At 43.0% G+C, this 18,241-nt stretch overlaps 1 protein-coding gene across 1 annotated transcript in view; it reads right to left on the bottom strand.

Moving 5' to 3' along the window:
- Positions 1 to 18,241, bottom strand: part of RAB3B (RAB3B, member RAS oncogene family) — a 71,812-nt gene that overhangs the window by 22,618 nt on the left and 30,953 nt on the right. The window contains exon 3 of the mRNA XM_077333764.1: positions 5,312 to 5,430. Coding sequence (XP_077189879.1) covers positions 5,312 to 5,430 — 119 coding nt within the window. The remainder of the gene's footprint in view (positions 1 to 5,311; positions 5,431 to 18,241) is intronic.

Raw genomic sequence — 18,241 nt, 5'->3', positions numbered from 1 at the left:
CTTCTGCCACATCCTTGGAAGTCAATGAAGCCAAACTACTTTTTTCTTCTTGCCTTCCTACGTTCTACTGAAATGTGGGGAACATTTCCATAGCATCCGGAGGCTGTGCCCACTTTGGCAGGGGCAGTTGGGTGTATCCATATGTTAGGTTAGCAGTAGTAACATATGACTCCATGACCAGTGGATGCTGATGGGGTTGCTAGGTGTTCCAGTGTGATCAGTGACACTGGGCCTGTAACACTCTTTCAGCCTAACTGAACTCACTGAACTGCTGTAAGGATAAAATAGAGGGGGAAATTATGTACAGTTCCCTGAACTCTTTGCTATCTTTAGTAGAGAAGTGTGTGTGTGTGTGAGGGGGGGAAATATACTAAATAAGGAAAAAATTGTACAGGACTCATGTACCCACAGATCTTTAGGCACTGGTATTGAAAGGTTTCTTGCCAAATGGTTCAACTAGCTGGCTACCCATTTTTGTGACTCTGTGACTGATTCCACACCAGCAGCGCCACTCTGAGTTGCCAGCGGTGCACTGCAGTAGAGCAGCATGCTACACTGCTTCCTGTGTCCCGAGGGACATATTTTGTTGGTGTACATTGTCCACTCCAGATTTCTGTGTCCCAGCAGACGCAGCCAGCACTAAAAGGTTCCGCCACATGGGGGAGCGGGGGCGGCGGTGCAGGATTGTCACACAATCCCACCTTCCTGCAAAAAAATGCCCCATTTGGCCTTGCAGTGCCGCAAAGTGCTGCAGAGCCAAGTGGGGCATTTTCTGTCCCCTCTGGGCCTCCGTAAAAGTAGGAGGAGCCAGGACTGAAAGGTCCAACTCTTATACATCCACATGGGTTTGTGGATGGACAGGCCCCATTTGCTCCTGCAGCAAAAAACAGAATGCGGATATTTCCATGTTGCCTTCCCTCAGGGCACTGGAGGGCCTGATCCATGCCCAGCCCAGGATGGGGCTGGGATGGCAGTGACATCATGTGGCTGCAGGATTTAGCCCCACAGCCATACAGGCACCAGCCCAGACTTTTCCACCTGCGCGGAATCGGCCTGTGTGATACTAGAAGGAAAAATCTGCACAGTCTGCAATAGATGTTACTGCAAGTAACAACAATATGTCTGTTTTAATTCTAAGGGCGTATTTCTCTATATACAGTGATTTTCCCTAGCTGTCATGTGATGGGAAATATGGTCAAATAAATACACCATAAACACTTTGAATTTAACTAGACACAATTCTGTTTGGTATCTTAACCAAACAGACTGTTTAGATAACTTTGTGTGTGGTGTTTCTGACCCTATTAGGCTTACTAATGAGAAAGGGTAGACTGGTCTGTGTGCAATATAGAGGGCAGTGAGCACATAATCCCAATTGACATAGTACAACTGTGCTACAAGAAAATATTTCTCATTTAATGAAACCATAGCTCTAATTAGACCTGCTGTCTTGAGGTGCAAAATAATTACTGTTGTTGTTGTTGTTATGTGCGAAGTCGTGTCCGACCCATCGCGACCCCATGGACAATGATCCTCCAGGCCTTCCTGTCCTCTACCATTCCCTGGAGTCCTTTTAAGTTTGCACCTACTGCTTCAGTGACTCCATCCATCCACCTCATTCTCTGTCGTCCCCTTCTTCTTTTGCCCTCGATCACTCCCAGCATTAGGCTCTTCTCCAGGGAGTCCTTCCTTCTCATGAGGTGGCCAAAGTATTTGAGTTTCATCTTCAGGATCTGGCCTTCTAAAGAACAGTCAGGGCTGATCTCCTCTAGGACTGACCGGTTTGTTCGCCTTGCAGTCCAAGGGACTCGCAAGAGTCTTCTCCAGCACCAGAGTTCAAAAGCCTCAATTCTTTGACGCTCGGCCTTCCTTATGGTCCAACTTTCGCAGCCATACATTGCAACTGGGAATACCATAGCCTTGACTAAACACACTTTTGTTGGCAGGGTGATGTCTCTGCTTTTTAGGATGCTGTCTAGATTTGCCATAACTTTCTTCCCCAGGAGCAAGCGTCTTTTAATTTCTTGGCTGCAGTCCCCATCTGCAGTGATCTTGGAGCCCAGGAAAATAAAATCTGTCACTACCTCCATTTCTTCCCCATCTATTTGCCAGGAATTGAGAGGGCTGGCTGCCATGATCTTTGTTTTCTTGATGTTGAGTTTCAAGCCAACTTTTGCACTCTCCTCCTTCACCCGCATCAACAGGCTCTTTAGTTCCTCTTTACTTTCTGCCATTAGAGTGGTATCATCTGTAAGGAGGTATTATAATTACTGTAAGGAGGTATTATTTAAAGGGGATAAGGCTGTCAGCTTCTTGGGAAGTGCTATAGTGTCATGGAGACAGGGCTGCCTCTTTTATTCTGGCAGATCTCTTCTGTATTTAAGAGCCACACAGCAGTAAACAATTCTTCAGGTTAATTCAATTGTTTGCCTTACTTAACTATCACAGAAGCTTTTTTAGAGCCTCTTGTGGCGCAGAGTGGTAAGGCAGCTGTCTGAAAGCTTTGTCCATGAGGCTGGGAGTTCAATCCCAGCATCCGGCTGAAGCTTGACTCAGCCTTCCATCCTTCCAAGGTCGGTAAAATGAGTACCCAGCTTGCTGGGGGGTAAACGGTAATGACTGGGGAAGGCACTGGCAAACCACCCCGTATTGAGTCTGCCATGAAAACGCTAGAGGGCGTCACCCCAAGGGTCAGACATGACTCGGTGCTTGCACAGGGGATATCTTTACATACATAAACATTAGATGTGATGTTATTCTCTTAAATTGTGAAGTGAACTTGAAGCTGACAGTTAATGCCATAACAGAATATTTTGGCTGCATTTTTTAAAATAAAAAAACTGCCCTGGCATTTATTAAGGGACAACCTTTGAAGGTAAAGCCTTAATCATATGCACACATATTTAGAACCAAGTCTTTACAGAACACACGTGGGGGCTATTTCTAAGTAAATGTGCATAGCATTAGGTTGGTGGATTGTTTCCTTTATGTTATCACTGGGATAGCAAAAAAAAAAAAATACAGTATCTTTATTGGGAGAGGGTGAAGATATAGAAGATATGGGAAGGAAAGAAAAGACTGGACTCCACTGAATGTGTGTGAGTTAAAGAACTTAACAGATCCTGTCCTATCAGACTAAGCTCCCTTTGCTACTTAACCAGCCACTTGGGGTTGTCTTAAGAAATATAGTAGGACCCTGTCAAGTCCCCCCAGGGCAACTTGAACATGTGATTGTGACTGTGTATCTGAGGAATTCTGTGTCTCCTTGGGGCAAGTCCCTTCTTCTCTTTGAGAAACAGGCATCTCCAATTTGCTCAGTTTGTGGTGGGGAACATAACCTAATCTAGCCTTTTAGTAAGAATAGAGTCATTCTGACTTATTTTCTCAGCACTCATAAAAAGCAAGATAGGGATTCAGGAATGGACACTAAAAATAACAGAAAATAAAACAGAAGTTACAGCTTCTGGCTAGTTCACATTTATAATATTGCCCCTCCCTTCTCTGTGACAGAATAGGCAGTCCATTCATATGTTCAGGCTCTAGCTGTTGATGGATGTGTAACAGGCAACTAACTGCTGATATAGCTGTCTGCGAACTCTTGATTTTCAAGGGGTTCAAATGGGTTCAAAAGTGGTGAATCGACTTTTGTCGATTACCTGAAAATCGCTATATCGAAGCACTTTTGGCGACAGTTTTGCAGGAGAGCTGCGAATTGTGTACGATGTTGTGCATAACGATAAATAAATAGCAATACAAAACAGTAAGACTACAGCAACAATGATGCTGTGCGGAATGAGCCCTAGAGTTGACCTGCAGGAGTGGCAGCTGAAAGCGGTAGTTAGGAAGGGATTGAGGAGGATCCTGAAATGGCAAAGTGGAACCAGTAGTTCTTCCCTAGGGAAACAGTTTCTAGGAAACCAGGGTGATCTCTTATCAAGTGCTAAAAAGGAAAATTGGAACCTGTGTGTATGTTCCTTTCTCCACATACATTAGGAATTTTGTGACAAAGAACCTTACACCTGTTTATCTAAGAAGTGATAGCCAGATTATTTCTCTCCACAGTTACAACTACATTTGTAATAAACTATTCTATATAGGTATACAAAGTTTCCCTCATTCATATTGCCTTTTCATTTGCCAAGTTTAAAAATGAAACCTACCTGACCATCTAAATTGACCATTTCCCTGAAAAACTAAATCAGTGTCGGTGCTATGAATCAGCCTCTCGTGTACCATAATCAGATAAATACCAAAAAAGGGTTTGGTTCCTCAGATGTGTTTGAATATATTTACATATATTTTAAACATCTTGAGGGACCGAGAGAAACAAAGAAGAAAAAGGAGCTACATAGTTAAAGAAAAAAATCCAGCTGATTCTGAAGTAGAATCCTACTTTGCTATGAAACAAGGTGAGACACCCAACTTTCCTAAAGTTCATGCCAACACAAATCTGGGCAATGACATCCCACAGGAAGTTTTGCACTCAAAACTTTTTGGATCTGGGTGCTAAGCTTATGGGCCAATTGCAAGAGGGGAATATAAAAAATTGCAGACAGGAAAAGACTCTCCTTTGTTTTCCTCTAGACTGAAGGACTATTTTCTACAAGCCAAACTGGCTTTTTCAAATATCTATGGCTCACAATGTTATATGCGTTCTGAATGTCTTTTTCTAAGAATTAAAACTATAACAAAATGGTTGAAATGAACTTATAGTGGAATCTCTCTGGCTTATTTGACATAAGCTGCTGCCAAATTTGTTGCTGAAAGCCGAGAAGCACAGTGGTTCCAGGTCACCATTTATCCCATTCCATCTCTGTCCAAACATGCACATGATACTTCCTCTTGTCCTCTTCTTTTTGCCTTTTTGCATGTTCATACCAAAGAGCAACACTAGAATCTTACATGACAGAAGCTTAACAGAATTCTGTTAGAATACAGCATCCTTGTACTGTATCAAATTTGCTTTTTGCAGTTATGGTGCCTCTTTTTCTGAACTCCACAGATTAGGAACAGTTGTTTGAAATAAGGAACTAGTAGTATGATTAGTGTCAAGCAATACTCTGGGGTGCCTTGAGATCTGCTTTGGAAGGTCTTCCCAAAAAAATCTGCTCTTGAAGAAGTGGACAATATGACATCTACACAGAACATGATAATTTCTTCAAAGAGAGATTCATTTTCTTGGAGCAATACCTGGAAATGGAACATTAATCAGTTATTTTGATCCAGGTGTAGAGCAGGTTGATCACTGATTGTATTATCTGACAATTGGCCTGAAAGGTAATTATAGAAGTAGCAATTATATGTTCCCTACCAGTCCTGAACAGCGTTGAAGGACTCTTCACAAGTAATATCATACATAAGAATAAATCCCATGGCTCCTCGGTAATAGGCAGTGGTAATGGTTCTGTATCTTTCTTGTCCCGCAGTATCCTACAAGAAAACAAAAACTGGATTTACGAATTATATGTGTGTCCCTAACCTAAAAGCACTGCAAGCCCATTGCGATGAGCATAAGGACCATTTTACATGCTAAGTATTCCTTGTGCAGATGAACTCTTGTAGTAAATTATGCACATCTATGCATTTCTTGATTGTTAGCTTTCTTAAGTTTGTATTGAGCAGGAAGTTGGCATTAGTCAGATTGGCTTTTCCGCAGGCCACGTCTCCTATGCTCCTGTGACAGTATGATTCATTCCACTCCCCTTAGGAGTGCATACCTTTTGCAAATAAATTCCAGAGTGGTAGCCACATAAGCTTGTAAGTGGAGGACAGGACAGGACCACTCCTGCTTTGGGCTCCCATTAGGGAGAAAGGCAGAGTATAAATGAAGTAAATAAATAAACTTCCTACAGCAAAATATGAATCTGTCCGGAACGCCTCCAAACGCCAACATCAACTGCCACCCCACCCACAGAGGGGGACAGATAAACCCAGCTTACCTGGGAGCCAGAGAAAGGTGACCAGGAGGGCTATCAGGTGAAGGCCCTGAAGCAGGAACCAGGGCATCAGAACTGAGCCATGGCAGGCTGACCCTGCCCCAACTGGTGCAGCAAACACCAAGGCCAGCTTCCTGAGGCAGGGAGAAGTTCAGGGAATCAGCAACATGGCCCCATCATCCTGCACAGAGCCCCAGGGGAGCAGAGAATGCCCAGAGACCAAAGGAGACTGTTGCAACCCAGGCAACTCCTGAACCAAGTCAGCAGTAGTTGGCACACGGACCCAACACCCCTGCTGCCCAGGCAAAGCGGGCAAAGGGGAAGGGCAGCTGCATGTTGGAGATGAGGGTGGGACAAGCAGAAATCTTTTTGAGAGCTGGGAGGGAGGAAACTGAGAGGAGTGCCCTGGAATTGCTAATGGCATAAAAGGAGCAAGGAAACTCACTGTACATACTCTGAAAGATGTTAATTTAAGGTAAGTTATTTATTCTGGGAATTGCAAGTAGCCAGAAGTAGTTCAGTACCTTAGTTCTTGGAAATGAGACTTCTTCCATTGCCTCTCAGTATAGGACAAAGACCAACAAAGTTTTATTCTTAAAGTTGCCACTGGACTCAAGCTTTATTCTGCTGCTTCAGGCCAATATAGCTATCCACCTGAGTACATAGAACAGTGAAATGGGAACTTCCACATACAAGGAAGTTATTTTTTCCTCATTAGTATTCCTCACACAGTGACTGAAGTGTATTGGCTTGTCCTGGCTTTTACACAGGAGCTCCTCTTCCCCTCTCTTCTTGGTCTCACCTCTTTAATTCAAGGACCTCCTATATTATAGATGAGATGCTGGAAGATCTGTGAATTGAGCTTACCAACTTTTTTAAACAAATAAAAGGATAGAAGCTGTGCAAGAACAGATTCAGACTGAGGCCACCTTTCCCTCTGCAATTTTGTCAATCAAAATTAACCTCCTCCTCCTCTTCTGCTAGGACTTGCTAGCCTCAGAAGGGGGGGGGGACAACAGATTGTAAAGTTGTAGAGACTGCAAAGTCATATCTGAATTTTTATACAATGAATTGTTATTTTAGGAGTTTTAAAAACTGGGTTGGATAGGATCACTCTCATTTTATGAAAGGTGATATGAAAGGTGATGCTTCTTCCATTGAAACAATTCCTTGCCTCAGAGCAAGACTCACCACTTAGTGGAAAGGAGTCATCAAATCCAACCTACTGTTACTAATTCTGCTCTTGCATTAGTCAAATTATATTCTAGTCTGACATGTGTGTTGTTTCATATACAAACACATTTCAATTAACATACTCACGAGAGGGGTGGAGTATACTACCTTCATCCCCTGTTGCAAGTTCATTAAATGCTCTAAGAATGCCTGGAAAGGGCTTTTGTCCGAGATAAATATCTCACTACAATGTGATCATGGTTTTTTGGAAAACAGTTCTTGCCAGACTGAATTGTAGGGCAAAATTTCACAGTTTGTTATGTAAAAGCTGACGACACATTTCATAGGCTGCCAGCTTAGTCTGACTGCCTCTAAGCATGACAGGCTTAATTTAAGGGAGCACAATGTGGAACAGTATATTGGAGGATCAGGCTGCCTGCGGTGGGGACATCTGAAGGGCATTTGAAGATCTGGGTAAGTCTCATAAGCCTGGAGAGGATCTCAGACTGCAGTGATTCCGGGGTTTTGCTGTTTTAGCCTAACTTTGCTAGGTGGTCTCCAAAAGATTAAAAACACAAAGTTCTACCTACCGGCATATAGTACTAAACACCATAAATGATAGTAAAGACATGAAAAGGCACAAAGGAGGAGGCAATGGCAAGAGAAGATAAAAGAATAATTGAGGATTATTATATTATATTGAGGAATAAAGAAATCAATCCAGGATCTTGCTTTAAAACAAAGTTTTAGTTTTATTTTGTTTTTAAAGAAATGCAGCAAGGGCAGAAGGGATAATTCTAGCAACCATGACCTATGACAAGGCAATTACAGAAGGAAGGGGCAATGGTGTCTTTTGTTTCTGGGAAACTCCTCTAGACCAAAAGTTCCCCAGAAACTAGTTGCCACCATTCAGGGATCTCCTGAGACCATCTTCTTATATGTACTTATATTGCACTCTGTTACACAATTCATGTTCTCTGTAAACCGCCCTGAGCCGCAAGGGAGGGCGATATATAGATGCAATGCAAATATAAATGAATAAAATAAAATCTAGACTGATCTGCTGACAAAGTATTCTTTTAGCACAGTACTACAATAATAAAGTAACTTGGTAGAAACCCTGGGAAATACTTCATAACAAACGATGTAGCTCTGTGAGATCTAGCACACAGGGAAAAGATTCAGAGAAATCTATTGCATTAAACAAAGACCCCAATGTTTTATAATACGGGGGAGTGGCTGAATTAAAAAAAGAAGTCGGAAGGGGCAGAACAAAATACAAGGAAAAAAACACTTAAGAACAAAGTGCACAGACTTCCAGATAAAAATACAGTTGTTCTAACTCAGCTAAGTGTGTAGCAAGTTGTTCAGACCATGCACAAACCTCCTTACTTTAACAAGAAGTTGAAGGAATCCTTAACCCTTATCCAACCTCTTGTGGATTCCCTTTTCCACTGAAGAAGACGGAAGAGAAAATCCTGCTGGAATCTGACCTAAGCCAGCCTCCTTTCGATGGGTGTTGAGCCGCTTTAGCAAATCCCATACAAATCCTCAACTCTAATGTCAGAGCTTACTGTTATCAATCAGAAACTATACTCCCACACACACTTCAAGCACCTGGTAATGACTCAGAAGTTTTATGTACAAAATGGATTGTCTGGCAGAAGGGTCTAAGATAGAATGGAAATGAAGGGGTTATTATTCAAATTTAAATATCAGGAATGCAAGATCCCAGATTCTTTAGGCAGCACTTGTGAGACCTAGTAAGACTGTAGGGTTTCTGTCGCAAAGCCACTTCCTAGCTCCTCACCTATTCATGTGCTTCCTTGTAGCTCTGTACCTCTGCCAAAGTTACCCAGTTTGGAAGGTATCACAGGCGGGATCCACAGCTTAGTGAGAAAACACAGACTACATATCAAAAGCCCAAAGGACCCTACCATTGCTAGAGTGCAAATTAGAGGAAGGGGTTTATGTATTTAATCATTTATACCCAACCTTTCTCCTCAATGGGGACTCAAAGCTGCTTACATGATTTTCCTCACAACCCTGTGAAATAGGCTAGATTGAGGCCTGTCACTCAGCAAGCTTCCATGACACACATGGAAATTCAAACTTGAGTCCCCCAGATACTAGTCTAACACTTAACCACTGTACCACACTGACTTTCAGTCTGCCAGAAATTAAATAATAAGTGGTTAAAAATTAGGATTAGCACAACCAAGATAATAATATTCAGTATGGGTGTGCATAAACATTTTATTCCAGTTCAGATGTATTCATAATTTTCAAATGTTTATTATAGCTATTACATGTCAAGACAACTGTTCTATAGCCTCAGACCAGGATCTGGCCCTTTAAACCTGGGCTTTACTTTCAACGGTACTGTGTTCCTCTCCCAGGCCTTCTCACCTGAGCTGTCTCTAAGACCTCAGTCCCCAGAGCCTGTGCTTGCCTCACCTTCTCTCAGTGAGCTCTTCACCATCAGCAGAAAGTGCAGCCTCCTCTTGCCCTTCCAGCTGTCGCTGCCTCCACAGCCTGCAGCCAAGAGCCGCTTTACCATTCCCAGCTGCTTCTCTGTCCTTCTAGCCACTGCAGGCTCTCAGACATCCGCTATTATCCTTCAGCCTGGCTGACTTGTCTTCCAGTCTGGCTGTTTGATGCTGCTCAGGTCTCAAGGGCTTGCTCTGATAGCCACACATGTATTACATATTCTTTATTAGTTTTCATTGACTTCTATGGGAAATGTCTTCTGGATGTAACTTTTTTTTCCTCCCAACTAGTTGGGATGAAAATCCTTAGGAGGTGTACTGCTCATAAGAACGACTATCTGTGTCATATTTCAGGCCAATAAGAGAAAGCAAGGTCATAATGACATAATGAAAATTCTCACAGAGGTCATTTGGAAGCTTGAAAAGCATTTCTGTCCTGTCCCAACAAAATTTGAGCCCAGTGGCACCTTTAAGACCAACAGAGATTTATTCAAGGCAGGAGCTTTCATGTACATGCACACTTCCTCAGACAATAGAACAGGGATCATAAGAGTACAGATATAAGGAGAAAGTAAATTAGTAGTAAATTAACAAACAGCATCACAAGATTCAAAATATGCAGTATGATAATTCCTTGCTAGAAAAGCAAATCAGTTCTTTGGGTTCAATTGTAGTTCACAAAAACATGGGGGGAATAAAAATGTTAAGGTTAGTGATTAACAGCAGAAATTTTACCAGTTCTGGAAGAAAGTAATCAATCTGCATTTGATTTAACTGATTTTTAAAACCCTGATTATCTCAATGTGCATTTTAGATGAAGTATTTGTCTTGCAACCCCAAAGTCTGCTAATATTGAATTGTGAAACTCTGGTCAACATTCCAGTTGTCCTGATCCATTCTACTCATTAAAAAATTCAGAAGTGTTTATAATCCAGGCCTATGTCCTGTGACTTTCTGAAGTCTATCTGTAGGAGACAGTAAAGCTATAAAGCAATTGGGTGATAACCAGTATGAAACACCCGAGTCTGCTCCAGAAAAGTATGGGAGAATACTGGAACCATTTGCATTGCCAGCTGAATAACTGGGATGCTTCATTAGTCAGTTGGGGGAGGTTTGCTTTAAAAAAAATAGCTCAGTGGACCTTTTAATCTGAAAGGTAATACTTTAACATTTAGTACTTGAAGTAAGGCCAAGTGGTGAACTCTCATTCCAATGAGATGCTCTCCCAGGTAGTGTGAAAGCTATATGGCAATGCTCTATGGACACGACTATGGAAAGCTCGATTACTGAGAAGTTGCCACCCAGGTAATTAATCACTGCAAAGTGTGGCAGCTGACCAGGCAATGCTGAATTTCAGGCTTTGAGACCCAAGACAAATTCAGATTCTCTCAGAACTAACTGCATGAATTCTGTATTCCAGATTGTCTCTGGGGGTGTTCAAAAAAAGTCCTTGGTGGGCTCTGAGCTGCTCTTATTGAAACAATAACGGACAAGAAAGCCCCAGTGCCTCTTCATTGTCTGGTATTTTTGGTACATTTTGTATTTTTCCTTCCTGTCCAACAGCCTGGACAAATAATCCTTCCCTTCAGTGTTCTGATAAAGAAATTAAATTGACACATGTCATTCACAGAACTGCTAGAAAAGCAAAAGTGACCTCATCCCCTGCAGCACCAAAGGGTAGCTTGACAGTCCTGCTTTTCAAATGGCCACAGAAATAGAGGGTCAAAACAAACCCAGTGAGTGATTAGTAGATCTTCCCAATGTCTTTGGTAGTTTAAGTTTTAACTGCTTGGAGCCTTGAGTCACAGCAGCGCTTTATGCAGTTTTGTTAATACACATACACATGCATTCTAGGAAGCATAAAAGAATGTGCAGAGAGGGGAGTGTAATTAATCCCATGAATTTCACAGATTGATTATGAATTTGCCCAATTTTTCCGCAGTTTTCTCATTTGCCAGACGGTTTTATTTATTTATTTAACAAACTCCTCAGACATTTAACCCTTGTCTGGCTTTTGACTCTGAACCAGGGACCTTGTAACTCAGAGATTTTACCTTTCTCTTCAGACAGAGATATTAATCCTTTCCATTCTGATTGTTCCAGGGCACCACACAAACTTTGTTCACATACCAAAGGAATAGAAACATGCATACCTTCTCCCTGCTCTTGCTTCTCCAGCTGGTCTTTCCCACTATTTGTTCTGGTTTCCAAGGCAGCACGGGGAGGTGGAAGAGGCTTCCTGGCAGACCAATGGCAGAAGTGGAAGCCTTCTAGTGGAAGCTGAAGCCAATCATTGCAATGCAATTTGCAAATGCAATGACAATGAAGTTGGGAAGCTTGAAAAGCTGTTGGCAGGCTTCAGCCATGTTGACAGGGGGAAGGGAAGGAAGCAGGTTTAGGGAAAGGAGCCAAGAAGGAAGCGGGTTTGGGAAAACTTATTTTCTGAAATTGTTCTGTGTGTGGTCAGAGGATGTAAAAGTACTGGTCTGATTTAACTGTTTTGTTGAATTTTCTGGGGAGGAGATGTGTGGCTGACTGAATCCTTGGCTCCACCTCAACCCTTCTCCCCCAACCACTGAATAGACAAGCTAGGGAAAATTTCCCATTGACTTTAATGGCCCCATAGGTTATAATGGAGCTGAACTGATTCAGCTGTACTCAAATCACCTGAATAAAAATCCCTATATAAAAATGGGATTCAGGTATACCCAAATCAATTTGGGCTGAATCCAAAGAGTACTGAACTTTTTTTGGTATACGTCCCTAAGCAACACACACACCAGGGTGTAAGCTGCACAGAGCTTTTATTCCAATCCCAGGTCGATTCAGTCCCTCCCATCTCCACTGAATGCGATTTCCATTTTGATTTTGTCCGGTTTAAAATTTTCCTCTGCAACAAGCATGATTGATCCGGAGTGACCCTACCTTTATCCTGGAATATCTTAGAGTGCTTTTAGCCCTCGGTATTTTCAGAATCGGATTGAGAATGCATGAGCTCCATGGTAGAGAAGCCCTGATTGGCCAGGGCTGACTTCCTGGTAGAGAAGCCCTGATTGGCCAAGGCTGCTCAGGTGACAAGCTTGCTTTAAAGGGGAAGCCCCTAATTTATCAGCAGAAACCTAACTTCTGTCATAGAGATTTGTGTCTTTGATTTTTTTCTCCCTTCCCTGCTGTCTGCAGTCCTCCCCCCCCCCCCTTCAAGAAAACAAAAAAAGAGGCTCAGCTGTGCTTGGCTCCTCCAATCCTCTCCCCCCCTTTAACAAAACAAAGAAAGAGGCTGTGCTTGCTTCCCCCCCCCCTTCTGAGCCTCCCTAAGCACGTGCAGAACACTTTTCTGTTTCAATGGGGGGGGAGGAAGACCCGAATTCAAATTGATCTGAATTCAAGAGTATTGACAATGGAATAAACAAAGTAAGTGCAGATTCAGCCCAGGATATATTGGTATGTATTATTAGCAGGATTTCTATTTGGCAGCCTAGAATGTACTTGTTCTTGCCACATGCAATGTTTAGTAGACATGTATAATTTTGTCAGAGTTTTCTGTTTATCTGTTCCACATAATATATTTCTGGTAAGGCCTTGGAGGAGAAGTGTGTCTCATGGCTTAAATGCCACTCAGTGCTTAACACCCACTCCGGGTGTCTTCCCCTAAGTGCCTCCTCCTCCAACTGCCTCTCTGTCCACCAGTGAGCCAATCACCTTCCATCCCCCACCCCTAGCCACCCCCTCCCTCCGAGGCTCAGAAGCTGCATAAGAACTGCCCCTGCCAGTGAGTTCCCTAATGGCTGCCTGCAGCCTTTCCAGGTTCTGGGGGGGAGGGAGAGGCCATCCACAGAGTTCGTCCACCACCACCCCCAATCTAGTGCCTGTTGTATTCCTAAATGCAATGGGCTTGGACTATAGTAATTATATAGCAGTTTGACACTCAAGTCTAACAGTTCACAACCATTTCTTCTTTGCTGTCTCCTCTGTAATGCCTTGAACCATCTATGACAAATCAATAAATATCTTTTGTATTTTCTTGAATTTCTTCCTCTCCTGAGAGAAATTAATGCACATTAGCATATATTGATTAATTTTAAAATAATGAGAATTGACCAGCCATTTCTCATGTTTTATCCCCATCCTTTCTCCAAGGATCTAAGGAAGGCATCCATAAGATACCCACCCCTCCTTCTTAACAGAGATCCTCTGAGGTTTATTGGGTATTCAGTCTCTATCCTTTGTTTGTGAGCAAGATGTCCTATATTGCCCTTACGAATGCTACCAAATTAAGAGCAAAAAAGTGCTGACAAGAATTGATCAGCTATTGTTCCTGCTAAATCTAGAAATAGAACTGTACAGGAGAGGATGATGAGTCAGTGGCTACTATGGGAAAAGAATAATGTTATGAAAAGCTTTTGAATCTACTTTCCAATTTTACCTGCTGGTAGTGGTGAATTAAAAACCTTCCCTCTGTGATCACTACCATGAAAAGTAGACTTGCTTACAGAGTTCAGATCTCCTGAAAACACTTTATTTTCAAACAGCTATGTGATTTCTTGCTTTTTACCTGCTAATTACTCCTTTTGTTAACTACCCAACCTGCAGTAAATTCCTCCTATATTTGTGCAAATTCATTTTGTCCTGGATAAATGCTGGTTTATGTAGTACTTTAATGACAAGTTGCTGTTTTATCATGGCTGCTTTCCATTATGATAGATTCATATGAGTACCTGTGTTAGTCTCAAGTAGCACCATTAAGACCAACAAAGATTTATTCCATTATGACAGTCATTTGGCAGAGGTTTTTAATTCTATTTCTTTGCATGCAGCACCACAGGTCCAAGGAAGAGTGGTGCGGCATTCCATGACATACATGCTATCAGAACGGTATGTAGAAAGTTGTCTCTTGGAGCCAACAACCATACAGCTAAAGGAATTTATAGCTTCCATAGGACTACTTTATACAGGACTTCACATTAGCAATCAATGTACCCATAGTCCTTTTCCAGCTTTATGCCCACATGTGCTGGAAGCCTAGTAACCGCATGAAGAACTTAATATGCATAGTTGCCATGTTGTCTGTATAGGGGCTGGGATTGGTATACATATTTTTCATGCAAGTATAGGTTTGGTGTGTACTAATCCGGTGGTCCCCAACCACCGGGTTGCGGCCCGGTGCCTGGCACCGGGCCGCAGCTCCCTGCCTCCGCCGGGCCACACATGCGTGTTTGCGCCATGCGCGGGAGTGCAGCACATGTGCATTTGCGGTTGAGCATGGTGCAAACATGCATGCGTGATCCAGCAGCGCATGCATGCATGCACAGGAGTGCAGAACACGTGTGTTTGTGGCCATGCATGGCGCAAACACGCACGTGAGCCCGGGCTGTTCATGTGCGCATGCATGGGAGTGCCGCACATGCATGTGCGGCCAGGCGATCGCCCTCCCTGCCACGCTGGTCCGCAGCCTGAAAAAGGTTGCAGACCACTGTACTAATCAATTAAAAAGTTTTCAAGGGTTCTGGTTCACACAGCAAAACTGTTAAGCACAAGGAAAATACATGCATCCTCCCAGTTCAGAGGATGACTGCTAGTAGGAATGTTGCATATACTCCAGATATGTGCAAGTAGACAGGCTTCTGGTACATTTGCACATATGAAAAGGACTAAATTATATTATAAATTAACACAGTGCACAACTGTCACATTGTTATTCTGCCTTCCCTCAAGGGGATCAGAGTGCCACCAAGTTCTTCACTCCCCTATTTTATCCACACAACAATCCTGGAATAGAGTGACTGTCCCAAGGTCAGCCAATGAGCTTCATGGTTGAGTAGGGATTTGTGAATCTGGGTCCCTGCTCCTGTTTCTCTTCATTCACAAACACTGCAGCAGGAATAAGCATGTTTTGTGTACAGCAAGTACCCTGCTGAATCAGACCTGTGGTCCATGTAGCATCCTGTTCAACACAGTGAACAACAAGATCTAAGTGACATGACTATTTGAAGAATATGGTAGATTTATTATAAGGTTATGGAATCTTTTTGTTGCCTACCCCATTTTACTTCAATTTCATTATTAGTAATATGCACAACATGCATTTTGCTTATGATCTTCATTTAATTCATGCTATCTGTGAGGTATGTCATGATCTATCCCCATTATTCAGCTCAACTATAAAAATGGCAATATGTTACAGCTAAGTAGCCAGCATGGAAGCTCATCAAAAAAGATTAGGACTAAATCTGATGACATATCCAATAGGCTTCTGCTGGCAATTTATCAACAAATACAGTCAGTTTTTAGTCCCACTTTGAATCTTTTGCCCCAGATTTGGGATGCAGGACAATTATGGCACAGAAGAATTTAATGTCACAATTTGATGTGAGAGGGGTATAAATAATTTAGTTAATAAACCATTTTGTTATATAGAAAGGAAAAAAAAACAGAACAAAATGCTATTTCAGTTACAAAATTGGTATAACTTGGTAAGCTAGTGAGGTGTAATGGTTTAGAGTGTCTGAGCAGTCTTTTTCAACCTTTTTACCAATGAGAAACCCCTGAAAACTTATTTAGGTTTCAAGAAACCCCGGAAGTGATGTCAGCAGGCTATACATCCCTGCCACACCCCCAGAAGTGACATCTTTCTGCCACTCCATCACCCCTCCCTCTCTTGTCCCAGTATCAGGCTGGGAACAGAGTAGGCCTTCAATACTACATACCCCCCACACACACCAGAAACGGCCCAGCAGCCCACCATAGTGGTCTGGGAACAGGGCAGACCTCCAATGCTCCATCGCCCCCTCAATGCCAGAAACAGCCCAGTGGCCCACCCTGCCAGGCTAGGAACAGGGCAGACCTCGGCTGCTTCTTTACCATGCCAGAAATGGCCCAGTGGCCTACCCCACTGCGTCAGGAACAGGGCAGGCCTCCGCCACTCTGTTGCTCCCTGCCACCACTCCCAATGCAATTAAGTTAAAATGACTTACCTCTCTGGACTCCAGTCCAGAGAGAGACTTCAGGGGAGTATAATGCCATAGAGCCCAACTTCCACAATGGCCATTTTCTTCTGGTGGTCTGTTATCTGGAGATCATGTGTAATCCCAGGAGACCTTCAGCCACCATCAGCTACTCTACCAGGGATGGTTTAGTGGTTTGTGAATATAAAGAACCTAAATTGTCTCATTACAGAACTGGCTTATGAAAGTCTGATTAACTATCTCAAGAAATGGTTTTGCTTTCTACTGCTGCTTTCTGGATTGACTGATTTAATATATTTCTTGCCCGCCACTCCCAAACGGCTCATGGCAGGTCACAAAATCTTAACCCCCGCCCGCAGCGCAACAGGCGCCGCAGACTAAATAAAGCCGTAAGGGCTTGGGGGGAGGAGTTAGGGTGGGCTCTGTCCGGGATGAGGAAGGGTGCCGATTGGCCCCTTCCTCCGGACAGACCATCGGCGGGGCCTCTCCAATTGCCGCCCTGCCGCCAAGGGAGCAATTGCGAGCCGCGCACAGCGCGGCTCACAGTTGCTCCCTTGCCGGCGGCCTGACGCGTCGGGAGGCGCAAAGCACCTCCGACGCGTCAGGCCGCCATGTCCTGCGTGCCGGCGGCCTGCCGACTCGCTGGCCGCAAGCTCCTGATCTAGCGCCCGCTGTATTGTAAATACAGCGGGCTTGATTACTAGTGTCTGTATAAAATCCTCATAAAATTCCCTTAAACCACAGACATAAAAGATACATTTAGCAGGGACTTGACTACTGCTAAGTTTATGAAATTGTAAGAGGAATAGAAATAAAGCTGCTACATTCTCAAACATCTTCTACCACCAATTATCACTTTAGTGGTTTGTTGTTGGTTTCTTGCAATTTATGAAATGGTGCTGTAGAACAAATTAAATCTAAATACCTGTTTATAAAAAGATTTAGGACCAGAGGACAGGTATATTTGAAATTATGTTTCATACCCTTCACTGGAGAGGGGGCTTGTGTATGTCAGCAAAGCCAAAAGCAACACTATAAGGGAGCTAAACTCCTGGCAGCCATTCAGGGAAGAATGGTCATAGTGGAGACACCAGACTAAGATGCATCCACCCACTTCAGGGATTAACCGTCACATCAGCAGAAGAGAGATGATAGTTGAGGAGTGGAAGAATCCTTGAAGGGTAGCTACTGGACAGCAGCAGTAGTGGAAAGTGGCACTGGTGGAGGATAAACCCTGGCAGCCATTCAGGGAAGAATGGTCATAGTGGAGACACCAGACTAAGATGCATCCACCCACTTCAGGGATTAACCGTCACATCAGCAGAAGAGAGATGATAGTTGAGGAGTGTATGACCAACTCTTACCTTGAAAGTCCTATGATGTGACAATTCAAAATGAAAAGAGATCTAGTGCTAGAAGATATATCTTCTCAGTTGGTTGGCACTAAAGCAGCTACTGGGGAAGAGCTGAGGACAACTATGATTACTATTATTAATGACATAACTGGACTGAATGTTCAATTGTTGATGTGAATAGATGCAGAAGGAAAGTCCAAAGCTGTTCTACACATAGGAACATGGAACATTAAAAGTAAAGGTAATCTCAAAATTGTACAACAAAAGTGGAAAATCCAAACATTGCAATTCTGGGAGTGAGCAAACTAAAGTGGACTGGATGAGAC

This window comes from Paroedura picta, chromosome 4 (assembly GCF_049243985.1).
Source record: "Paroedura picta isolate Pp20150507F chromosome 4, Ppicta_v3.0, whole genome shotgun sequence".
Classification (NCBI taxonomy): Eukaryota; Metazoa; Chordata; class Lepidosauria; order Squamata; family Gekkonidae; genus Paroedura; species Paroedura picta.
The sequence above is the reverse complement of the archived record's forward strand: the minus strand, read 5'-3'. Positions and strand labels throughout refer to the sequence as shown.